This window comes from Aquarana catesbeiana, linkage group LG04, assembly GCF_042186555.1.
Source record: "Aquarana catesbeiana isolate 2022-GZ linkage group LG04, ASM4218655v1, whole genome shotgun sequence".
Lineage (NCBI taxonomy): Eukaryota > Metazoa > Chordata > Amphibia > Anura > Ranidae > Aquarana > Aquarana catesbeiana.
The window spans coordinates 330,344,429-330,371,132 of NC_133327.1; the positions used below are offsets into that span (position 1 = coordinate 330,344,429).

Here is a 26,704-nt window from a genome sequence, read left to right on the forward strand (position 1 = left end):
AAAGAGGTCCAAGAACAGAACCTTGGGGGACCCCGACAGAGAAGGGAAGAGGAGTGGAGGAAGTAGAATTGTAAGTGACACTGAAGGTGCGTTGGGATAGGTAGGATGATAGCCACTGAAGAGCACAGTCACGGAGACCGAGGTAGTAAAGTTTTTTTGAGGATGAGGGGGTGGTCAACCGTGTCAAAGGCAGCTGAAAGATCCAGAAGTAGGAGTACAGAATAGTGTCCGTTGGTTTTTGCAGTTAGTAGGTCATTTGTGGGTTTTAAAAGAGCAGTTTCTGTGGAGTGTTGAGGGCGAAATCCAGATTGAAGGAGATCAAGAAGGTTGTTTTTAATGAGGTGGTCACTCAGTTGGTTGTAAACCAGGCGTTCAAGGAGTTTAGAGGAAAAGGGGAGCAAGGAGATAGGGCGTAGGTTGTTAAGATTGGTAGGTTCCAAGGACGGCTTTTTAAGTATGGGGGTGACCAGTGCATTTTTTAGAGTATTGGGGAAGACGCCAGAGGTGAGGGAGAGATTGAAGATGTGGGTTAGAGAGTGTAGGATGGAGTCAGAGGGCGACCGTAGCATATGAGAGGGAATAGGGTCCAGGGGACAGGTGGTTAGGTGGGCGATAGAAAGGAGTTTAGCAACTTCGTCTGTAGTAGCAGATTTGAATAGGGGGAGTGTCAGTTGTACCTGTTGACATGGGGTCTTAGCTGGGGGAGATACCTGTAGAGCGGAGATTTCATCGCGGATTGTATCAATCTTGTTTTTGAAGTGATTAGCGATCTCCTGGGCAGTGAGTGAGTCAGTGGGTGGAGGCATTGGAGGACAAAGTAGAGAGTTGAAGGTAGAGAAGAGTTTACGGGGACTAGATGAGAAGGTGTTAATAAGAGCTGTAAAATAGGTTTGCTTGGCAGTGTGGAGGAGAGAATAGTATTTTTGGAGGGCAGATTTGTATTGGTTGAAGTCTTTGAGAGACTTAGTCTTGTGCCACAGACGCTCAAGAGCGCGACTACGTTTTTTGATTATTTTAGTGTCATCTGTTTGCCAGGGTTGTAGGGGTCGAGGCCTGATTCTGGGTGTAGTGAGGGGAGCGAGCTTGTCCAAGGTTGTAGTGAATATTCAGTCAGAATAAGTTGTGCCTTTTTAACCACTTCAATACCAGGCACTTAGACACCTTCCCGCCCAGCCCAATTTTCACCTTTCAGTGCTGTTGCAATTTGAATGACAATTGCGCGATCATGCTACACTGTACCCAAACAAATTTTTTATCATTTTGTTCCCACAAATAGAGCTTTCTTTTGGTGGTATTTGATCACCTCTGCGGTTTTTATTTTTTGCGCAACAAATAAAAAAAGACCGAAAATTTCGAAAAAAAACAAGTTTTTCTTTGTTTCTGTTAAATTTTTTTGTAAATAAGTACGCTTTCTCCTTCAATAATGGGCACTGATATGGCTGCACTGATGGGCACTGATACGGCGGCACTGATGGGCACCGATGAGGTGGCACCAATGAGGTGGCATTGATGATGGGCACTGATAGGCGGCACTGATGGGCACTGATAGGTGGCACTGATGGGCACTGATAGGTGGCACTGGTATGCGGCACTGATGGGCACTCATAGGTGGCACCGATGGGCACACATAGGCGGCACTGATGGGCACTCGTAGGTGGCATTGACTGGTATATATGGGTGGCACTGATGGGTACTTATGTGTGGCACTGATGTGTGGCACTGATGGGCACTGATAGGTGGGCACAGATGGGCACTGACAGGTGGCACCTATGGGCAATGACAGTTGGCACAGATGGGCAATGACAGGTGGCACTGAAAAAAGCATTGCTGGGCAGATCTGGGCATTGCTGGGCAGATCATGGATATAATAGTGCCAATCAGTGCCCATTTGTGGGCACTGATTGGCACAGATTGGGCACATGTGGATGGCCATGGGGTACATACCTGGCCATCCACGTTGCCCCTTCCCTGGTGGTCCTAGTGGCATCCCTGGTGGTCCAGTGTGGTGATCTGAGGGGGGGCTGCGCTGATAAACAATCAGCGCAGACCCCCCCTGCCAGGAGAGCCGCCGATCGGCTCTCCTCTACTTGCGTCTGTCAGACGCGAGTGAGGAAGAGCCGATCAACGGCTCTTCCTATTGACAGCGTGATCAGCCGTGATTGGACACGGCTGATCACGTGGTAAAGAGCCTCCGCCGGAGGCTTTTTACCAAGATCAGTGTAGCGGTGTGTCAGACTGACACACCGCTCCACCGATCGCCGCGATGCGCGCCCCCGGGGGCGCGCTGCGGCATGTTATCCTGCTGGACGTCATATGACGTCCAGTCAGGATAACACAACCACTTCCCGGACGTCAATCCGCTATAGGGTGGGCGGGAAGTGGTTAAGGACAGGTTTCCCGCCAATAATTATCCTTGAGTAATTTTTAACGAAGATATTTTTAAGATACAAAATCAATCAATATGACACAGTCTATGCTTGTGAAACTTATTCACGGAGACGTGTGGTCACACAAAATAGAAATTTTATTGGTAAACAAACACAAATAATCACATGAAATTAAGATACCGATTGCGTTATATGAACGTCTTGAAAATCAATAAAAACACTTGCAAAAATGGGCGTACCGTCCCTTTGACATAATACCACCATGATAATTTCTCGGTAGAATCAATAACCTTGTGAACTTGACAATTAAACAGAACATCTGTATTTCACACGTACAACCGTTACTTTGCTGCAGGTAAGTAAGTGGTTAAAATTGTGAAATAAATTAGACGTTTGCTTTGTCAATAAATGTGGCAACTATGCAAAAAGAAAAATATAATGAAAAATCTGAATCTTTAGAGAAAAATCTACAAGGTGGTTATTGATTCGGGAGAATGATTATCAACTGTATAATATTCAATACATCAATATCTGTGAGAACATATCAATATTTGAGAGAACATGCAAGATAAAATCAACATGATATAATTACCCATTCCAGGATGGCTGCAGTTCCTATGGGCTGGTTACCAGAGTTAAAATGGCTGCCGTGGTTTCAAAAATGGATACTCCTAAAGAGGATTTACTTCTTGTGACCTCCGAGTTCTAAGTATTAGGTGTTGAGGAATTTTCATGAATGTAAAGATATGTATTCATGCATGGTGCATGAGTGTCTGTCTGGGAGTGTGTGAGTCCCCCAGTGTCCCCCCTCAGGGTGGATCCCTGAGCTCTCCCCCTCAGCTCTCTGCTCCTTCCGTTCGTTCCGTTCTTTTTTCTCATCTTACTTGCCTCTAAATACCCTTTCAGATAATAAGACCATAAAAATTATAATGGCTCTGCCCAAAAGGAGGTGGCTCACTTCCCATTGGGTTAGGAGACTTAATGATTAACTTCCTCTGGAAATTTAGTGAGTTCAAATAATACCACCTTCAACCACCAGGTGTCTCACACGTGTTTTGAGTCCATCCTTTTAAATTAATACGTTCTATTTTAATAAGGTGTATAATGGTAAGGATAAGTATATACCTTTAAATATTCTGGTACTCGGTCTAATGTAAAATACACTCAGTATAAGTTTGATTAATCATCATTACATAACTTGGTTATATAACTGTATCTCTATAAATGTATATCTGTAAAACTGGTCTATCTAGGAAATACACACATTGTTATATATTTCATCAATACTACATAAAAATGACTATATGGATACCAGTATAACTTCTGGTATCTCCACTGAACATTTGTTTATCTTAAGTGTAGGCTACAATCTTATAAGATTATAATCATGATTATATGTTTTTCCTAATACTAATTCGTTACTTAAAACACTTCTACTTATAAAATCACACTTTCATATACATTTTCTTCATAGCAAAGTTGTTGGGTCCGCAGACGCCAACATTATAATGTCTCTGTGACCTACAATGTCAGAGATAGTTTAAAATGACTTATGATAACCTTATTGATACCTTATATTATTTTTGACTAGCACAATATTCAACTTTCACTAATGTGTTGAGAGGGACCTTGAACATTCTCACTGGGTGTTTAGAACTGACTTGTTTGTCTAAACCATCCTAAAAGTTCATACAATGGGTTCTGTTAGCCAAGGTGTTAGCTATTTAAACAGTTCTTCACTCGAACACAATAAGTGAGGTTATCTCTATGCGAGAAAAGTTTATATACCCTTGTGTCCTGTGGCAGCTTTTGTTTATTCACAATACCATGTAAATATCTCCTTGTTTTGTGACAAGAACAGTCTTTGTTCCAACAGCTTCCTTTACAATACATGCTTGTAAAAGTCTTCAATATTTAAAGAAGTAGTAAAACTTGGAAAACATGAGAGCGTCTAATTTGTCCTTAAAGGTAGACGAAAGGGCAACAGTTCATCTGCTTTTTGAGGCCTAAGCATCTCTCATGTTTCTGCCAGGAAATATAAAATATATTTCTTCATGAATTCACAACAGGGTGGACAATTAACAATACAAACAGTGATCTCCCCCCTCCTCAGCCTAGTAGGCAACAAACTATAGTAGGAGTAGACTGTCCGGCTCCTACACAGTTCTAGAGGCCTGTGATCAGCTCTTTCAATTAACATGTCGAGTTCAGAATCAAACAAACCAGGAATAGTCTTTATATATATATCATGGATAAATAATACTGTTCTATTTTAAGTAATCCAAGCCACATTTTCTCAATCACCCTGTGCCCCTAATGGACATAGGGTAGCTTAGAAATAAGGGGTGCATGAGGAGCTTAAACAAGAGTTTCCCAAACTTTCCAAGGGATTGTGGGTTTCATGGGCCCTCCCGTCACACCTGGCCTTGACCCAGTGCTAATCCTGGAAAGCGTCCCCCCTGTGGAGCGCACAATGGTGGCCTAGCCTCTCCTTGTCATAGGCGGGCCCTGGTATCATGCAGCAGTAGCTGCTGGTTCCTCAGGCTGGCATGCAGGTGGGAGACCCCATTAACGTGGGCCGATGATGCACTGCCAGTGGGTACTGCAACTGAGGGTAATGGTGCCTGGAAGTGATGTCTGTGGGAGACTGCTGTCCAGGCTGGAGTGCATAGGCACTCGCACCTGATGCACTTCCAGTGCAGCTGGACAGGATGTAGGTAGGAGGTGTCCATTTGCCCGTGGGTCCTGTCTTGTTGAGGCACGCATGCCTTCAAGCCTTAAGTGACTGTGCAGGATCAGTGGACATTAGGTGGTCCAGACCTCTTCCACTGTGTTATGATCTCTGCTATAGAGGGACCATAGGCAGCAGCTCCATCTGCATTCCATATTAGTAAGACTCCCCCCCCACCTCCCTATCAAGGAGACCAAAAAGAGGAGACCAAAAAGAGATGTGAAAGTTGTGGCTCTCAAGCTTGTGGAAGAAATGCCTGTGCCAGTCATGTCTCGAAAAAGTTGTATGGACAGCTAATTTTTTTGCTTTAAGGGTTTGATAGGCTCCCTAAATCAGAAAATCTCCTCCTCTGCATTTCAGTCTTCTGTTGAGTTCTAGAAAACTTTAATTGGCATCCTCATGTTCCGCAGGCAGTGGGACCACTGCATAGGAACCTGAGTAAGCCTTAGTAGAGGTGGACTCTAGATCAAAGTGATATATTCCAGAGAGCAGATCCAAAAGCAGACGAGGTTTGGAGGAAACCAAAGATCAATGTTTAACTGTGCACCAATTGTTAAAAAATATTATTTTCAGGGAATGGAAAGACCCAGCAAATATTATCTTTGATGAAGAGCCTTTGGAATGGCAAGTCAAGTTACCCAAATTGGGAGCCTCCATCATCATGATATCTAAAATATTTGATCCCTCCTTTTGAGGGCTTGAGACAATTTAAACATCATGAACAGAAAGGTGGACGTTCTTCCGCCTCAGGTTTTTTTTTTTTTTTCGAAAAAAGTTTTTTATTGGACAATTTACAGTTTGAACATATTTCTGCAGGTTATAAGGCAAAACTGTAGAAATGCATATAACAAAGATATGTGGCTTATGAACATGTAAGCACAAAATGGAATTTATACAGAATAAACAATGAACTGTAACAATCAATTGGGTGGAAAACCTTCTGTCCATATTATTCATGTGATTCCATGTTGGGAAGGGTTATGGTTTTACGAACCCTCCGTGCATGTGTCTGCAGACTCAAGCCACCTATCCCATATTTTATTGTACTTGTCTGGACAACCTCTGTTAATGTAGATGAACTTCTTGTAGGGGAGTGTGTTATTTATTTCTCTTTTCCAGTCGTTGAAGCTGGGGAGAGTGGGTATCATCCACTGTCTGGCTATAATTTTTTTTTTGGCTGAAAACAGTGTTTCATTCAAGAGTGTTTTGGTAAATTTGTCTATCTCGGAGTTGGAGAATATGCCCAGGAGGCATTGTTTGGGGTCAAGGGTCAAAGGGGATCCCATGTCCTCATGGAGGAAATCTACAATCTGCTTCCATAGACTCTGGAGGACCGGGCATGCCCAAATTAAATAGAAGAATGTGCCCGTCGCCCGGCTACACATTGCGCACGGGGTAGAGGACTGTTGCCTAAAGCGGGCGACTCTTAGGGGGGTAAGGTATGCTCGGTGCACAATGTACAGCTGGGTCAACCTGTCAGAAAGTTTGGGAGGTACAGTATTGCATGAATCCAGTGCTTCACTTCACTATTCATCCTCCAGTGGGCCTACCTCTCTTTCCTATCTTGGTTTAAGGCTATAAGCTAGCGTGGTTGATGTTGGGGTTAGGAGCATGACATAAATCCGAAATCATCAGCCTTCGTGGGTCATCCCCCCTGACTACTGCCATAATGACAGTGGGGGTAGACTGCGGCAAAGGTTGGGGGAACTGAGTTTGAGCTGCGTGGCACACTTGAAAGAATTTAAAGAGCAAGGAATCGGGCAGCCGAAACTCGTTTTCGAGGCCCTCAAAGCTTTTAATGTGCCATCGGAAATTATGTGGTGTAGGTAATATATCCCGTGTTCGCTCCATATCTCTGTGTCAGGGATCGGGAGGAACTCAGAGTAGTTTATTGTGCCATAGAGGGGTGTAGTCATATTTGGGTGTTGACAGCATTTTAGTGGCAATGTCCCATATGCGCCTATATTGGTACAGGAGAGACCCACGGTCTCTCTTAGAGTTATTCCCACTATGACCCACTGCGATTGCACTTAGTGGATCTGTGGTTAGTTGCGCCCATTATGGACAAAGGAGCGTGAGGAATCTGCCTGTTGGTTTTGTCTGTGGTATAGCTGAGATAGTTGGGATTCGAGGTAATAGAGATTCAGGTCAAGGAGGGCCGTTCCACCCAGGTCAGTAGGGTTCTTAAGGACTCTCCAGGCCAGCTTGTGTCTGTTGGTACCCCAAATAAATGTCTTGAGTATGGCCTCCATTGATTTAAAAAGTTTTTAAGGGTAAGTATACGGGTGTGTGCCAAAGCATGTACAATAGTTTGGGTAGTAATATCATTTTAATAATATTAATGCGGCCCCAGACACCGAGGGGCAGTCTCGCCCACACCTGAGTTTTAGACTTGATGAGATTGAAAAGGGGCTCTATGTTAAGGGATATATAGTCAGACGATGTCCTATTCACCAGTACTCCAAGGTATTTGATTGTGTTTACTCGCTGGAGTGGTAATTGCTCCTGTAGCTTGGGAGAGGGGAAGCTGTCCATTGACAATATTTGGGATTTCTCCCAATTCATTTTGAGGCCGGAGAAGTGACCGAAGTGCTCGATCATTTGTAATCCCTTCTGGAGAAATGTGGTGGAGTCGGCCAGATATAGTAGCGTGTCGTCTGCGTATAAGCTAATTTTTTTGGTCAAGGATCCAAGGCAAAGACCCTGGATCTCGGGGTCTTCTCTAATGGAGATTTCAAGGGGCTCCGCCGCCAGGTCATAGAGAAGCGGAGACAGCTGGCAGCCCTGCCTAGTGCCCCTGGATAAGTCAAACGTCTGGGAGGTCATCCTGTTGGCCACTACTTTACCCTTGGCGCCAAGTATAATAATTGAACCCACTTAATAAAATTAGGTCTGAATCCAAAGCTACGTAAGCATCCCCACAGGTATCTCCATTCCACGGAATCAAAAGCTTTGGCGGTGTCCAAAACCACTACTACCCGGAACCCCACATTAGTATGTGTCGCTTGTAGGTTAATATATATAAATATATATAAATCCAGCTTGGTCTGCATGGATCAGGGTTAGTATCACTTGGTTAAGGCGGAGGGCAAGTACTTTGGCCAAAATCTTTATATCTACCTGGAGGATTGATATGGGTCTGTAAGATTCCGGGAGGCCCGGGTCCTTGCCCGGTTTAGCAATGAGTGTAACCCCCTCGCTCATCGATGGGGGTAGGGTGAAGTTATCGAATAGATAATTATAGAGGGACAATAACTTGGGAGTCCGTATTGCACTATATTTGGGCGTAAAATTCTATGGGTAACCCATCTGAGCCTGGGGCCTTGGATCTGGCAAAGCTCGCGATTGCCATGGTTATTTCATCTAGTATAAGAGGTGCTTCTAGCGTAGCCATTTGGGTGTCCTTTAGCTGTGGGAAGGTGATACCCGCTAGTAGGTTCTCTAGTTGGGCTTCAGTAGTGGAGGCCTGGGAAGTATAAAGCTGAGTAAAGAAATCTCTAAATTTGGTAGTGACAGCTCGGGGTTCTATGATCTCTTCCCCATTAGGGCAAGTGAGTGAAATGACAGTAGGGGGTCTATCTTCGCTATGTGCTTTTCGCCTCAGCTTTTAAACATGTAGTTGCCAATGCCTGCATCTCTAGAAAGTTTAATTTCTGTAGTGAAAAGTTACAGGCGCATCATTCCCAAACCTCCTTAAGAGAACAAGTCTATTCGGTTAATCTCCGAAGCAGAATCATTTATTGCAGATGCCACAGCAGAGACAGTATGCATGGTCACTTGTACCACTGCCTTAGTAAATTTTACATGCCAGAAAGGTTTGGGCAGGCAAAGCAGCTTCCAAAGGCTGACTCTGTGGCCTTTCATTCGACAGTAAGTTGATCTTTAGGTGTGGATCAGAGAAGGGCCAGAAATGAAATGTATTTTTTAATCCTCGTATCTTTCTTAGAAAAAAACCTTCAAAAGTTTTGTCTAATAATCAAATTAAGGAAATTTAAAGCAGTGAGGTATAGAAGCTTCTGAATGAAGAGTTTATATACAGTAAGAAATCTTCCTCCAGGCTTCTTCATGGCAACCTTCGATGCCTATCTACACCTCCCCATCCATCTGGACCCCCACCAACTTCTACACTTCTCAGTCAGGGAGTCAAAGAAGGCGCAACAGTTTCAGTTCCAGGCCCTCTCCCTCTAGGCTTAGTCTTAGCCGAGAATTTTCATGAAGATAATGTCAAAAGTGATCTCAGAAAACCAAGTGTTTTTGGTGAGATAGTTTCCATTCGCATCTAGAGAGGCCAGAGACTGGCCTATATAGCAGAGCTTCCCAGGGGGTTTGAGTTCTGAGTTAAGTCATGTTTCTGTAAAATGCTTAGGTAGGGCAAAGAGTTGGGCCAGGTGAAGTTGTAATTCTAATGGAGATGATGGGGACTTTAAGGTTAGGTGTAGGGTTTTGGATTAGTTTTTGTTGACCTGAAGACTTGAGAGTTGCAAGGTTGCTTGCAATAAGTTTGGTTACTATGTATATAAAGTTTTGGTTTCGCCCAGTGTAACTGCCTTTTACCTGCAAAACTCTAGCTTTAGTTCCTGTGCCTCCCTAATGGTTAGCGAGACTACCCATTACAATAAAGAGAACCTGTGTGAATAGAAATATAACATTTACATCTAGTATTTGCAATACTGATTACAGTTATGATCCTCTGTATATACAGTATTGTTTAGGGTCATATGTGCAAAACTCTCCTATAGTTGTGAGGTTGTTTTGTTTTTTTTTTTAATTAATGTTTTCATCTGTGCCATGTTTTTAACGTCTACCTTGCTCATCTGTCGTGCGAGATGGATTCACTGTTTCTCATTCGTTCATTGACAGACACAGCCTTCTTATTCAGAACCATAGGGTTATATCGCCTATATTAGGAGTAGGACTAGGCAGAACGAAAAAAAACAAACACTTGGGCCGTCCTCAGACAGTATATAACCCCCTCCCTGCTCTAGGCATTGTTTTTTTTCTGCCTAGTCAGGAGTTCCCTGCTGGGATCTCTAGTCCTGGGAATTTTTGTTTTTTTGTTTTATTATTTTTTCTTTTTCCTTGATTTTTTTTCCCGGTGAGATCTACAATCAACTGCCGGGCTGGGTGACGGACTGGATACTTAGATCCAGAGGGTCACCCCAGTTTGGCCAGCAAGCGTGTGCAGACCTCAGCTACGCGCTAGGTCGGCCGCAACATAGCTCCACTGGACAGGGGCTGGCCCTGTGAGTTAAACGTCTCGCAAGGTCCGGGTCTCGGCCTGCGTCACAGCGTTCCTCATGGCCGACAGCCCCCCACTTCAGTGGCGAGGAGGATCTGTCTTGGAGCATTACTTGCGCGCTTCGCTGGAGCGGTAAGTAGGGGGCCCCCAGCCTCTCCTTCCCTAGAGGGGTGGGGGGTGCGGGTACTCCCTTGGGTGGTTGGTCCCTCCGGGGTTCTCCTCCCCCCCTTTCCTTCCCGGCTGAGGCCCAGGCTTCTGGTCTAGGGGCTTTGTGGACGCACTGTCCCCCCCTTCCACCCTTGGGTTGGCTACTGGGGGGGTATCCCATGGGCCCACCTGCTGCATTTTGGGGGCCCAGGAGGTGAGTGACCGGACATCTGCGTTCGGGTGACTGGATGTGGGGGGTGGCCCCGGGTCTGTCCCCCCCCTGTGAGGGGCCCCGGGTCTGTCCCCCCCCTGTGAGGGGCCCCGGGTCTGTCCCCCCCCTGTGAGGGGCCCCGGGTCTGTCCCCCCCTGTGAGGGGCCCCGGGTCTGTCCCCCCCCGTGAGGGGCCCCATGTCTGTCCCCCCTGTGAGGGGCCCCGGGTCTTTGGAGGGGCTTCGGTCTGTGCTCCCTGTGCAGGGCCTCTGTCGGGGAGCGCTGGTTTTCACACTTAATGCATCTGTGCAGGAACCTTTTTTCAAGATGGGGGGTGCAGCGGTGGCTGAGGCAGAAGGCCGATATCCCTTTGGATAAGTGGTTTTGCGCAGCAAAGGCGTTCCCTTTTCCCTCTTATTCTGACAAAATTGTCCATGAGGACTGGGAGTGTCCAATGTGTTTTTTGTTTTCCAAGAACACTTGCTGTAAGGTACCCCTTTGGGGAGTCCCTCCTTCAGTAGTGGATCCCCCTGTCTCTAGGCTGCTCAAGGCAATCATGGATTCAATAGAGGAATCTCTGGCTTCTAAAGTTCCAGCTGACATACCTGGAGGGGGAGCCAGAATCCCCCTGTCTTTGCTGCATTGGAGGACCTATTGGTCCAGGTGCTGCAGTTGTCCCCATATGTCGCTTGGCTGCAGTTACCCTGGTTGCTGAGCTCTCCGTTTCCTCAGTGTGCTGAGACATGTATTTTAGGGGGCGACCCTGAATGACATCGTGTCGCGTCTTGATCTTGTCCGGTTACAAGATAGTTTTCCGTCTGTGTTCCTCCAAAGAGTTTTTTTTGCTTCCAAGGGCGTTTGTCGTCAGACTGCTGGCTGTTCTCCGCGGGGGGGGGCTGTGCAAGCCCCGTTGTTGTAGAGTGTGATGGTCCCAGTTCCCATGCTGAGAACGGTTTCAGGGGTTTTATTCGAACCTGTTCACAGACAGTCTACAGGATGGAAGGCAGGAACAATAGTTCAGGATGGAGTCTGTCCGCACAGCGGTGTCACTCCTTCATCATGGGGACTTTTTGACTTCTATCGACATCACGAATGCTAATGCTATTCTGTTATGTGCTCGACTCCAGCACTTCCTCAGTTTTTTGCTGTGGGTGTGGAGCATTATGAGCATATGGTGTTGCCCCTTTGGGTCTGTCCACCGCTCCTCGGGTGTTCACGAGGTGTTGGCCCCAGATCTGGCATGGTTACGTCGGTGGAGGTTTGGGATCCTGGGCTGCCTGGACGATCTTCTTCTCTGACTTATCGACTACTCCAAGCAGCAACGTAGTTCTTATACAAACTTTGACTGATTTCAGTGGAGTCTAAACTATCGGAGGTCTGCTTGGCCCTGCCAGATTATTGGATTATGAGCCTGATACTGAGCCTGACCCGGGCTTCAGCTCTGGCCAGCATGTTTCTTCTCCCGGACAATACCCCCTGGAAGTTGCAGACTGCGTTTTTTCATTTACTGTCCGGCAGGTGGGCTCCTCTGCGGATCTGCATGTAGGTGTTTTGTCCGAAGACATCTATTTTTTTTTTTTAGGCGATTCCATTTGCACAGTTCCATAGAAGCTCCCTTCGGGGACAAATGACAAATAATGGGACAAATATCCAAGGTCTCTGGACAATCGGAGTCAGGAAACCAGAGTCTCCCTAGTCTGGTGGCTTCGCTCTCCGGTGGGGTAAATCCTTTCTCCCCTTGTATTGAACAGGGTGACCACCCATGCCTGTCTGTCCGGGTGGGTAGAGGTCCTGGGACTGAGCTCTGCTCAGGGTTCGTGGAATCCGGACTACCGAGTAAGATCCTGGAACTTCATGCGAACAGACTAGTTCTAGATCATGGACGGATCGACTTCGGGGGCTTCCTGTACGGATCCAGTCAGACAAGGCAACAGCGGTGGCTTATGTCCTTTACCAGGGCAGGCCAAAATGGACTGTTGGCGGCCCTGGCTGTTGCCAGTATTTTCCGGTGGGCAGAGCATCTCGTTCCGGCCCTTTCTGGCATACGCTTTCCAGGAGTAGAATACTGTAAACTGTAAAACGGATACCTCAGTTGGTTAGGGTTGGACCACAGGGTGGGCCCTTCCATGAGCCATGTTTTATCGTATTTGGCTCCACTGGGGGCACGCCTGAGGTAGATCTGTTTGCATCCTGGCTCAACAGGATGGTACCAAGGTTTTAGGCAAGGTCACAGGATCTTTTGGCGGTTCTAGTGACCCATGTTTGCTCTATGCCTTTCCTCCTCTCCAGCCTCTGCTGTGGCTTTTTGGCAGGATCAAGGCTGCGGGGATTCCGGTCATTCTTGTGGCTCCGGATGGGTCCCAGTGGTCTGGGTACGCCGACCAGGTGCGGCTGGTCGCCAACGTTCCTGGGCGACTGCCTCAGGAAGGACCTACTGTCCCAAGGACCGATATACCATCCTGCTTTAGAGTCACTGGTTATTAACGGCCTGGCTGTGATGGTCCAGGTGCTGCAACACTGCTGATGGGGGGGATGAGAAGGAAGGGGCCTCAGGCACATTGTGGCCCAGGTGTCAGCCTGGGCCACAATGTGGTCTTCTTTAGCGTCTCCTGGTCTCGCACTTCCTGGTGTGCACCTTTTATTCCAGGGGTTAGGCGTTTGTTTCCACCAGTGCGGTTTCTTCTACCGCCGTGGGATCTGATATTGGTGATTTTGGTTCTCCAGAAGCCTCTCTATCTGAGAATATTCGGGAGATTCCACTACTTCTCTGTCTCGGAAGGTGGCCGCAAGTTTTTGCAGGCAGTTGTTTAGAGGGTCTATTCCCTCTTGAAGGGGTAGCATTCAGGTTGGGGTGCAGCTGGTCCTGTGTGAAGCTCTTGTTACCTGGATGGCTCTTGTGTTAGTCTTGGGAATTTTTGTAGTCCCACCCCTCATGTTTGGCACTGCTTTGGGACGTCCTTATGGTTCTGAATAAGAAGGCTGTGTCTGTCAATGAACGAATGAGAAAATAGGATTTTTTACTTACTGTAAAATCCGTTTCTCTGAGTTCATTGACAGACACAGCACCCACCTCTCTATGGAATTTTTTTGATACTTCTATTCCTGCTTGCTACTAGACTGAATGTCTAGAGCAGGGAGGGGGTTATATACTGTCTGAGGACAGCCCTTGGGCGTGGCCAAGTGTTTTTTTTTTTTTGTTCTGCCTAGTCCTACTCCGAATAGAGACAATATAACCCTATGGTTCTGAATAAGAAGGCTGTGTCTGTCAATGAACTCAGAGAAACGGATTTTACAGTAAGTAAAAAATTCTATTTTTTCTATGTTCAGTGAACAGATATTCAAAAATAAAATCTGATTAAGAAAATGAGCGTTGCTAATGTGGTTTTATGTTTCCAATCGTAGGCTCAGGGGCTGACATACAGTATGTGTGCAGACTTCACCCTATGAGTAATTAATTGACTTAATGATTGGAGAAGGAAATAATTCACACATTCTAAAAATAAACTTTTTTTGCGTTTTTGTGGAGGGGGGGGGCTTTAGAACACAGGAGGAAAAATGGAAAAGTTATCCATGCTTTAAAGATTGGGGTTTTCCTTTTTTATGCAATGAAAGCTGGAAACTATATGTACAATGTGGGGTATATGGAACCCCTCTGGATTTTACATTTTTTATCCTATATATCTTTCAGGGATGACACCTGTGTCATTGACTGTTTTTTGTGTTGTTATGGCTTTTTTTTCCTTGTTTTGTTGTTTCTAAAAAATCTTATGAAAATAACTTGAACAACGAGTGTGCAACCAGTGAAATTTGAACAGTCTGACACAACCACTTAACAGGATCAGGATAATAATCTTGGGGTAATGGTAAATCCCATCATTTTATTCTGTTAGGTTCCCTTTAAAGTGGAACTTTGCTGTTTGGGGCTCCCGTGAGCTCTTGCCATAATGAGCAAGCATCAGTGTATTTGCAAATTACTTTATTAACTTATTTCCATACGATGCTCTCCTTTTCTCAGTCACCACTGCTGCCTTCTCCAGTGTGTCTTTTTGGTCTGGAATTTTTGGAGTTTCCTATCAACTGGACTTGGATGATCTAACTCCCACACATGCACATGGGAGTTACTTCATCCTGTATCTCTGCTACAGATGCCAGGGTTGTCCGATAAATTACAGCAGACCGGGAAAAAGCTTTTATGGCAACAGAGACAGTCTTTTTTACCATAAATACCTACCGGCTTGCAAGACGGTCCTGGATTTCCTTAGCGGATAGAAACCAGTGGTAACTCAGGTCATCGCTATCCATCCAGAAATTAAGTGTCAGTTTTGGGTGGATTCAGTCATTTCAGTGTAACAGAAAAGTTAAAGGAAAAGCTCATCTTTTTTCAAAAATGCTCCCTCCCTACAGAACCTTGCTTGCTTCCTCTGATGGTTGTGGTCCCTGTGTTGTCTGCATCCCAACTGGTACAAATTTAATATAGGGCTGCCTATGCCTACACATCAATGCCCCATAGACCAAAATGGGATTTTTCTCCTGTAGTAGGTGTATGGCCCATTTAAGTTTTGGGACATTAGTGCACCTTCACTAGATTTTTAACAGTAGAGCTGCAAACAGTACAGGAGCTACAGCCTTCAGAGAAGCTAAATATGGACCTGCTAGGAGAAGCAGGTGTTGGCACAGCTGAATGTATAGAGGGGTGCTTTGGGATGGAGGGTGAACAAAAGAAAATCTTGAACGTTTACATCAGTTAAAGCGGAGGTCTGCCCACCTCTGCAAAAATTAAAAGCCAGCAGCTGCATATACTGCAGCTGCTGACTTTTAATAATCGGACACTTACCTGTCCTGGAGTCCAGCGATATCTGCACCGCAGCTGATGTTTCCATCAGCTGTCGGGTGCTGCCGCCTCCAGTGCGAGTAAGGGAACCCAGCAGTGTAGCCTTTTGGCTTCACGCCAGGAACCCTACTGCACATGCGCAAGGCTCCATTCCTCTCCCCTACTGGCCTGGCGATGGGGAGGAGGAGGGAGCCCCAACCGTGACGTCAATACCCGCAGCTGAGGCTCCCGGAAGTGGGGAAAGCATACCTGTGAAAGACAGGTATGCTTTTCCCCTCCCTCCCCCGAAAGGTGCCAATTGTGGCACCGGAGGGGGGAGGAGTACAATGAGCAGAAGTTCCACTTTTGGGTGGAACTCTGCTAGAAGGATGCTAAGAATATAGAAAATAAACGAATAGACCTGCCTGATTAACTTTATGTTCTGTTGACTAATTTGTCTTTTTCAGGAGTGTATTTTGAGAAGGTGTTGAAAAGCTCGGACACATCCCTATGGGTGAGGAACATCCAGATGTATATCTCTGGCATCATAGTTACACTAGCTGGTGTCTTTCTGTCTGAAAGAGAAGGTGTTATGGAAAAGGGATTTTTCTATGGCTACAATTACCTTGTCTGGTTTGTAGTATGTAAGTACAGCCTCTTACACTAGCGACACATCTTCTGCCTGTAGAAGTACAATTTTTCTTATTTAATATGAAGAAAATGATTCAGCTGTTTGGAAAATGTTTTTAGCCTCTCAGCCAAATGGTTAGTTATGTGGCATTTGAGCAGAATTGATGTAACGGTAAGATGTATTATTTTAAACCTGGCCTTGGCGCACATCATAAGCTGTAGCATGAGTAATGAGGCCTGCTTCATTAGATTTTCAGTGGTCATTTGTCAGTATTTCTATAGACATAATATCAGTATAGTGTTAAAGTTTAGGTAATCTTGTGAAATGTAATTCAATCTGTGTCTTTTACCTTCTGTTTTGATTATTTAGATATTTTCTCACCTTATTAATTTATTGCTATAATATGATTATGACACACAATTGATCATTGTGTACTTTATGCTCTTTTCACAGTTCTGGCTAGTGTTGGCGGCCTTTATACTTCAGTTGTTGTAAAATACACAGATAACATTATGAAGGGCTTCTCTGCAGCTGCAGCGATTGTCATATCAACCATTGCATCAGTGTTGCTGTTTGGCTTACAGATAAGTATGTTTTTTGAAAACTTTTTTTTTTTTCAGAAGCGCATTAAAATTTTCTTCCTTTCTTCTTGATTATAGCGTGTTTCCAAACAGTATAATGCACTTAATTCCATTACCTAAATAAAGCTACTTCTTTGCGGTTAGTTATCAGATCATTTGTATATGCAGTTTTATATAGCAATATTTCTCACAGACTATAAATTTTGTTACACAGTTGTGCAGAAGTGAAGTTATTCCTCAACCCTAACAATCTTATTTAGTTCCTGTTTATCTTGACAGCCATCTTGTCACCTAACTACCTGTGCTGTGTAACCAATTACACTGAAGAGAAGGAAAGATTGATCGCACACTTGAATCCAAAAGATGACAAAATTACAATAGTTAACTGATCATCATTGCAATTTTGTCTGGCTCATGACAATAAAGAAATTTCTACAGTATCTTTTGGATTCAAGTGTGCAATCAATCTTTTCTTCTTGATATTGCCTATGGTGATGAGCCGGGATTAGCACCTTGGACCGGGTGTGTCCATTTTTTGCCTGAAGCAGTGTGTGCACCCTTGTTCTGTAACTAATTACACTGTTCCCAGCTGTCTTTGAGGACCACAGAAGCATTTCCCTCTATATTATGGGGAAGAGGTGAGGTGAGGGGAAGGTTTGTGTAGTCCAGTCCTGGAGTGACAATGCTGCTTCTATTTAGATGCAGTACAGTGAGAGAGTGCTGTAATAATTTTGTACTTGCCAAACCTCTTTTTTTTTAACCATTCAAGTTTTATATTGCCACCTTCAGGAGGTTGGGACAGTGACAAACAAAAGACATTAATCTAGCCCCTCTAAAATCATGTATGTAAGTGTACTGCCTACGTTTTGTGAGCATGCAGCGCATAGGTCCCTCTCCTCTGTGTTACTGGCCATATCTATGTTAATGGACCTCAAGAAAGATTTTTCTTTTCTTTATTGTCTGAAGGACACAATAATTGTGGAAGTTCCTAAACAGTCAGGACATCCAAAAGCAGTCCATTTGCAGGGGTGGGTAAGAGCCACTTTTAAATCCTAGCAACGTGGAGATCATATTGCAAGAATAGAAGATTGAAGAAATCTGTACCTGAAAAATGACCAACTTGTTTGGAAATTGCCATGGACTAAAAGCAGACCACACACTGTCCAATAGCAAAAAAATAAATAAATATTTTGGACAACTACAGACAAGGCAAAGGCCTAGCATAACTTCAGGGAAAGAAAGCTTGGAAATAAAGCAGATGTCCAAATAAAAGGTCAACAGCATAGGTTATATTGAATATTCCTGACGCTTGATTTCAGGGAGAGGAAGGTCTATAGAAAGATAGGATTAGTACCTTTTTAAGGACAACTAATCACTTAAGGAGAGAGCCTTCTCATCATAAAATGGAGAGATGGGAAAAAACCCTTAGCTAACAAAAAATTGAAGGGTGCTAACCCCAAAGGGTGGGGAGTTCAACAACACCAGTTTAAAAAGGTAGGCAAGTATGAGGATATATTGTACCTGGCATAAAAGAACATCCCAATCAAAAGGATGAGAAACAATCCTTCCAAGCAACACCCACGTATTTATCCTAATTGTACAGTACCAGACTCCGGACTGGTATGCATAGACCATGGGTTAATATGCTGCTACCTTCAGGTGATTAGACAATGGCATAAAACTTTTTCTAGAGCAAAATCCATATGACCCTGCTCTCTCTGTGAGGCTCCAGGTAAGTGTGTGTGGGGTTTTTTTTATTTTTTGTGTCCTGAGGTGATGAGCCTGTTCTACTCTGAAGAAGTATCTTTTCTTTTCAAACTCTTAAAAGATAAGTTCACCTTTGGAATAGGTTACAGTTTCCACCTGTTCTTAGGGTGGAAGTTGGAACATGTAACATGTTCCAGCTCCTGCCTCCCTGTGACAGCAGGTGAGTGATCATCTCCCCATACCCGCTGTCAGAATTGAACCACTTCCCATCCTGGCTATTCTCAAATGACATCCACAGATGGGATCTCCCATCCTAGGCGGGTGTCATATGACATCTTCAGCTTAAGATCGGTATAGGGGGCACGCGCCTGCAGCATCACTGAAGAGCCAGTGCGCGTGCCTAGTGGCTGCGATCGCTCGTGACAGAGCAGGAACGGGGATCTGTGTGTGTAAACACACAGATCCACGTCCTGTCAAGGAAGAGGAGACAGATGTGTACCTAGTATATAGGAACACTGATTGGTCTCCTCCCTCAGTCCGCTGCAATGTCGCAGTCTTGATAAAAATCGCAGATCGCCGCCATTACTAGTAAAAAAAATAAATAATAAAAATGCCATAAATCAATAACCTATTTTTTAGGCGCTATAACTTTTGCGCAAACCAATCAGTATACACTTATTGTGATTGATTTTTTTTTTTTTACCAAAAATATGTAGAAGACTACATATCGGCCTAAACTAAAGGAAAAACATAGTTTTAAAAAACAATAGGGATATTTATTATAGCAAAAAGTAAAAAAGTGTGTTTTTTTTTTTTTTTTTTTTTTAAATTGTTGCTCTTTTTTTGTTTATAGCGCAAAAAATAAAAACTGCAGAGGTGATCAAATACCACCAAAAGAAAGCTTTATTTGTGAGAAAAAAAAGATGCCAATTTCAGTGCCGCATCACAACAAATGGCCCGGGCAGGAAGAGAGTCAATTCTTCCGGGACTGAAGTGGTTAAAAACAGTACAGCCATGTGGGGCTCTGTCCACACAGCTGCATCATTGGTTCACAGAGTTCTGTGAATGAATAAACTTGAGCGCTCTTGTAGTCCATTGATACTTCCTGCCATTCAGGAACTGCCTGTTTAAAGTATGGACAGACAGCTGTAATGAGTGTTGGCAGAATCCTGGCATTGCACCTGCAATCTGCTGATCACAGGTGAAATTTAGCCTTACAAGCTACAGAGAGAAGAAAATGATAAATGCACATCTTTTTGCAGTGTAAAAAAAAAAGTGCATTTATTATTTATTTTAATTAAAGGTGAACTTGGCCTTAATTATTTTCATCTAAGTCTTCTATTAATCATCTGACTACTTATTGCCTTGTGCTACCTGTCAGTTTCCAGATCCCCTAAGTGTAGACCTTGGGGACTGTACCAGCATCTCACTGTTTGAGACTGGCCTATAATAATAAATGCTTTGGACACTGGTTCCTCCATTAGGCACTCACCTTGCAATGAAGTGCAACATGTGCAATTAGCTGCAGGGTGCTGTGGCCCATTTCTGTGATTCCCAGACCTCAAAGACCCCTTTGGGTGTGCCCACCATGACAGGAGAAGCCTGGCCTTTGTTATGGTGCAGGGTTGTGGACAAAGTAAGACAGGGTTTCCCTGTAGATGGACTCTGATGTTTGGCTTTAACAACACTATCCACAGGTCATAGCTTTTAGTGGGCAGAGGTCCTTATTTACTTGTGGCACCTCCTGCCATTTTTTTCTCTAACATTTCTCAGTGAACACTTTTGAAATTTGGCATTGTTCTCTCCTATTGAGACTGAAGCTGGACATACATGTGGTTTAACAAAGAAACGGGCCTGATTTCCACATTCAATGTGGATGCGGAAATCCTCCCTGCTGTGTTGGCGTATTCTGACAGCGGGGAGACTCCTGTACCGTCAGAATACACAGATCAGCGCTGCAGCCTATTTCTAGCAGTGCTGATCATGTGGAAATATATCAACAGGGCAGTTCAACCACAGTGTCCACACGTGGATCGAAATTCAGCTGCTCCCTTTGAATAGGCCAAATTTTGATCCATGTATGTTCAGCTATAGTCTGAGAAGGATAATGTATCTGCGTCACGTCTCCTGGCTGACGTATTTCGCCTGTTCCACCGAGAATGGTTTCTATGCAGTTTTAGTGAATAAACTCCTTAGTGTCTCTATATGCACATGCAAAATCTCATCCATTTTACTCTCATGAATTGAGTACCCCACTGGGGATTCCCTCACTAACTGTGGTGGATCACAGGTGCAAAGAATGTTGTGACAAAAGGAACTAATTAGCACATGTTCCACAGACGGCCTACAGAAACCGCTATTACCCTGTGTGTGGTTCTGTTCCCCTCATCTGACTCTGGCTTCTTCTCAGGCATGGATCATGTGGCCTAACAAAAGCAGATTTCTCTGCTACTATTAAATATAAACTAATTCTGCAGTGAGCAAAATAAAAAAAAAAAAAAATCAGTACAATAAATTTTTAATTGGTTGTCAATTCATACATACAAAATATTAATGCTTTAACCTCCCTGACGGTATTCCCGAGTGTGGCTCGGGGTTAAATGTCAGCACCATTAGCGGTAACCCCGAGCCACACTCGGGATTACATCTCAGGATCCTGGTGCAGGTTACTTACCTTGTCCCCCGGATCCTGCAATGTCCCCCCGCGGTGTCTGCGGGCTGCGTCCTCTGCCCGAAGCCAGACTCCGTTTCCTGCAAACGTCGCGATGCACAGGGGCGTAGCCTGGTGGCAAATTAAAAAAAATTGTAAAAATCATAACACATACAGTACTGTAATCTTACAGATTACAGTACTGTATGAAATCATTTCACACATCCCTTTTGGCCCATGCCCTGCATGCAGTTTTATATCATATATACTGTTCTTTCTGCCTGGAAACTTGAGATTGTCCATAGCAACCAAAAAGTGTCCCTTTACGTCAAAAGTGGCTTTGGACCAGCTAGAAAATAGCGATAGTAAATTAGAAGACTTGCAGAATTGAGCGATAGTGATTTGTGGGGAAATTTTATTTTATTATTATTATTATATTATTATTTTTTTTATTTATTATATTATAATTTATGATTTTGTGTTTCAAACTTCATCATACCCGGGATATCTACTAGACTCTTGGTGGACAGATCTAAGTGTGTTATTGCTAAGAATTACAGGCCTACAATATAAAACGCCAAATTTCTATGCAAAATAATTGTACCGCTTTGAGACGCAAAAATCTGAAATAATCATACCGCCAGGGAGGTTAAAGTGTTTATATAGTATAAAAGTTCAAATGGTATGAAAATAAAGTTCATTTAATAAACTTTATTTCATGAGTGCTCAGGCATGGTGTCGTCTTGTGCAATTTTCACATATAAACGTAAGCCCTCTGTGCCTAACACCACCCATTTCGCCAAATCAACATGCCTTTCTATTTCTAGATTGGCATTAGAAGCATAAGATTCCTCCAGGCAGTGAGCTACCCTTTAGAAATGGCTGTTGATTTGGTGACTGTGCTCAAAACACCACCACACTGTGCTGTGATCACAATCTTCTCACCATTGACCCCTTAATTACAGGAGGTCAAATCAAGCCTGGTTGCAAACCATGGTAAGATGTTGCCACACACCTCCACACTATTCTCTTTCCGGTATAGCAAATGTCCTTGAATTTTGGTGTGCTTTGTGTGTTTCTTCTAGATCTATGGAGTAATTCAGTAGGAAATGTTGCCTCTGTACAGGGGCTTCCTTTAATAAAGACCAGTTGCTGCTGTCCTCGCTCCTTGTGCAAGATGACTGGTAGGGATGAGCAAATTCAAGATAGGTTCAGGTGCGAAAACCGAGCCCCACTGAAGTCCAAGCCCAATGTAAAAAAAAAAAAAATAAACAAAAAAGTAATGGCAATTTTCAAGGTGGTGGGCTGAACACTACCATTCCCCTGGGTAGGTGTGCAGTCTTTAAGTGAGAGCTTGGTCGCTTCTGCGCTGCCACAGGATTAGCCCTCTCCCTAACCTGAGGCTTGACAGTTGGACGTGTGGTTTTACCCTTCTAGTCCTTGCACCCAAGGAAGCTGCCATCTTAGCCTCTGTTTGAGCTGTAGTTGCCATGCTGCACCAGCCATTTGGTGGTTTGACAGCGACCATAAGCACACCAATAAATGTAAGTTATCGTTTAAAATGGAGTTCCGCCGAAAAAGAAAAAAAACATTAAAGTCAGCAGCTAAAAATACTGCAGCTGCTGACTTTTAAAATAAGGACACTTACCTGTCCAGGGCACCCACAATGTCCTCACCCAAAGCTGACCCGTCCCTCAGCTCCAGGTGCCAGCATTTTCAGTAAGGGAATCAGGAAGTAAAGCCTTGCGGCTTCACAGCCTGGTTCCCTACTGCGCTTGCCCGAGTCACAGTGTGCGTTCTGAATGGTCCTTGCTGTCTTCTGGGACCTGTGTGTCTCCCAGAAGACGGGGGGGTGGAACGGGACATGGTGTAGTTCGCTTTAGATTCTGCGGCGCTCTTTTGCCGGCAGTGGGAGCAAATACCTGTATCCCCCTGAAAGGTGCCAAATGTGACACCGGGGGTGGGGGGGGTGGGGGGAGAGGAACCCGATCAGCGGATGTTCCATTTCTGGGTGGAACTCCACTTCAAAGCACACCTTAAATTTATCCCTTTTGGGGAACTGTTCTGTTAAATTGGTTCTGGTTTATAAAGTTTTTTTTTTTTTTTTGGCAGTGTCCCAACCCCCTAAACGCAGCTGTATAACCCAACTATAAAAATTCTCTTTTTTCCCTCGGTGGACCATAAAGAAATAACTTTTTTATTTTCTGTAGGAAACTTAAATTCTAGTACTGCAATCCTGCCAGGCTCTCTCCAGTGTTGCTTTTGAACTGTTCTTTTCTAATGTAGTACGTAGTTCATCATGCAGATCAGTTATGAAAAGAAAAATTCCCTACAAGTATCTGTGTATTTTGTTAATCGATTTCGACCATTTCACAGGGATATTCTTGTATAAGTAATGATAAAAAAAAGGTCAGTCTTTTCACAAAAAGTATATATATTTATTTTTTTTCTCCCCAGCGTTAACATTTTTGATCGGTGCTCTGCTTGTGTGTGCGTCCATATATACCTATGGATTACCCAGGAAAGACACAACCAAGGTTGAAATACAGCACAGCAGTAACTCCAATGAAAAATTGATCAACGTCTGACTAAAAAAAAGATCTTGACTGTGAAGACCATGTAATATATGATTCTATTGATACTTCAGTCGAGAGGGGCCATTGCAGTACAGGAGATACTGCTCAACTATGGAAAGCACATCTGCCAGTGAATGTAATATATGCAGTGCCATTTTAAGCAAAAGTCAATCGTTTCTCTTGCTGTCGTGATTTTGTATAAAGTATATTATGATGACCTGACTTGTTTAACGGACTTATACATTCCAGTTTTGAAGTGGAATGAACAAACTTTGAAGACGAGTGTTTGTAGTCTTGGAAGGACTAAACAATGAGCTGTCCTACATTCAGCGTAGACCGTCTAGATGTCTGCTTACAGATGAGACTCGCAGTTGTTTAAAGACTACAGCCTCCCTGTTTGTATTATTCTTCCCAGCATTTACCAGTGATTAAGCAGTACCACCTTGGAAGATACCACAATAATTTATTTTGCACCTCTTTTAAGTTCCTTTTTGTATAGACATGGAAGAGATGAATATGGTTTTAGTTTTTTTTTAAATAAAACCTTTTATGAAAGTCTTGAATTAACTTTTTTCCAGAATGTGTACAGTCTACATAAAGGTCATGTACCCATTATAGTGGGTACATGTGTCGGCAACCACTGTTTCTTGCACAAATTACCATAGAAAATGTGTCAGGCTGGGTTCGCATTTATGCAAATTGAATACCGGTTTACCCGCATCCAATTCGCAAGACAGGAGACTGTGATTGGCTCTCAATGGACGTGTGATGTCCTAGCCATGCCCCGCTATGTCCGGCTTCGGTCGTTGCCATAACAATGGTGCTAAATCAGCCAAAAGTAGTTGGATCTGTATGTGCGTTATAATTAATCGAAATTAGTCGATTAATCGAACACGAAAATTATAATCAGTAACAGCCCTAACAAAAAAAAAAATATATATATATATATATATTATGGAATCATGGGCTATATTGGTACCTCATCCCCATTTTGTACTATAAAACTTGTAGAGAACAGCTGAATGGGACTATAACAGTACCAGAGAGGATGATAACCAGCAGTTTATATAATATTGTCTTTATTCCAAAAAGTAAAATCCTAACATAACATTATTCATAAAACCACAAAAACATTGGTTCAATACAGGATATTATAGGCCAATCGGATACTATGATATTGACTCTATTGTTACGGTGTCGAGGTCCACGCATTTCGCAAAAATTGTTTCTTTAGGGCCTCAATGTCTTGACCACAAAACATAGGTGGCCTATCCAAAAGAAAGCATAACTATTAATTATACTTCAGTAGACATGAACATAACATGTTCATCAGCCTCCATTGTCATACTGCCCCCCTGCCCATATACATATATACAGGGAAGGACCACTTACTTCTAAGGTGAACCAGTAGATAAAGAGGAAGGAATGGTGTGTCATATGTATTTGGGAAGTGGCTTAGTATGTGATGCCGTTAAGTCATACAGGAAGATATAAAACTAGATAGTCCTATTATAAAGGAAAATTAGCAAAACACTGGTTGGCTATGTGTGAGCAACTAGGCTATTATATTACAGCACAGACCAGCCAAAGAAATAACACACTTACTAGATATTTAATCACTAAAGCATGAGGCCCAAGGCCCAGACTAAGCGATAACTGCAAGTATCACAATATTCAGTTTTATACAGGACAGCATGACCTATAATATACAATAAATACAAATCCAGCATTACAATTGTATATGATATTCCTTTTGCTAAAAAAAAAAAAAAAAAAAAAAAAGAAATCGTAATAAAATCCATAGACATTAGTCTATACCTTTCCTGGCCCATATCTGTGGGTCCGGAACTTTATTCATGTGCATTGAGATTGGGACTTCCCCAAAGGTGAACACAAGGGGAGAACCTCTCTGGAGAGCGATACTGGGCTCTAGTCCTATGCCACACCTTGATGGTACTGTGCATCAGCTCCATAATCCCAGGGTGGGACCCTTCCCCCCTGAACACTAGGTTGCTAAGGGTGGAATAGGATCCCATAATAGCTGCCTCCAGAGTTACAGCCAGGTTATCTCTAGGTTGGGAGAACCGCCACCTTACCATCACCAGGACTGTCACCCAGAAAATTAGGCAAGGATAGACCTCCCTGCGTGAGAGGCAACTGTAGCGTGGAAACAGCCAAACGTGGAGGTCTCCCATTCAACTAAGGAAGATATAATGCCATTCAATTTATCAAAAAAAGGAATCGGGGGGTAATAGAGGAGAGTGAGGAAAAAGATACAGGAACTTAGGCAAATACACCATCTTTACTAAATTCACTCTGCCTAACTGAGAGAGAGGGAGAGACCTCCAGGCCATGCATTTCTGGGAGAAGGTCCTTAGCAGCGACAATAGGTTTCGGTTAAAGTATGAGGACAAAAGGGGCTCTTACCAACACACCCAAATATTTGAATTCATTAACCCAAGCTAATGGGGTATTAGTCTGGGGAAGGGGGTCGGAGACATGCAGAGGAAACGGGATTGATTTACCCCAGTTGATTCTTATACCTGAAAAAAAGACCCAAAGGGCTGGAGGTAGAGATGAGATGTCTTATAAATACAAGAGGGAATCATCTGCATACAGAGATATATTATCAATCGCCACCCCCACCTGGATGACTTCTACCGCTAGGGCAGACCTAACACGAACTGCCAGAGGCTCCATTGCCAGTGCAAACAGGCCCGCGGAGAGTAGGCAGCCCTGCTTGGTACCTCCGGTCAGGGGAAGGAGGGTGACAGAGTTGTTAGTAGGAATCCTGGCCTTAGGATTATGATAAAAATTTACGTAGGGCAGCCCAGAGGTAGCACCACTCCGCTGAAGCAAAAGCATTTTCAGCATCCAGAGAGGCCACCACCCCTGAACCACCCCCCCATCGAGAGATGGGTAAGAAGCCTTCAGATATTAATATCTATTTCCCTACCCAGCATGAATCCGGATTTGTCAGCATGTAACAGAACGGTGATCAGTGTTCAGTTGACCGGCTAAGACCTTTGCCCGAA

General features: G+C 43.9%; 1 protein-coding gene across 1 annotated transcript in view; it reads left to right on the forward strand.

Moving 5' to 3' along the window:
• SLC35A1 (solute carrier family 35 member A1) overlaps nt 1-24,224 on the forward strand; it is a 77,271-nt gene extending 53,047 nt beyond the window's left edge. The window contains exons 6-8 of the mRNA XM_073626909.1: nt 15,992-16,168; nt 16,609-16,743; nt 23,551-24,224. Of these exons, the coding sequence (XP_073483010.1) occupies nt 15,992-16,168; nt 16,609-16,743; nt 23,551-23,681 (443 nt within the window). The 3' untranslated portion in view covers nt 23,682-24,224. The remainder of the gene's footprint in view (nt 1-15,991; nt 16,169-16,608; nt 16,744-23,550) is intronic.
• The last annotated feature ends 2,480 nt before the right edge of the window (nt 24,225-26,704 follow it).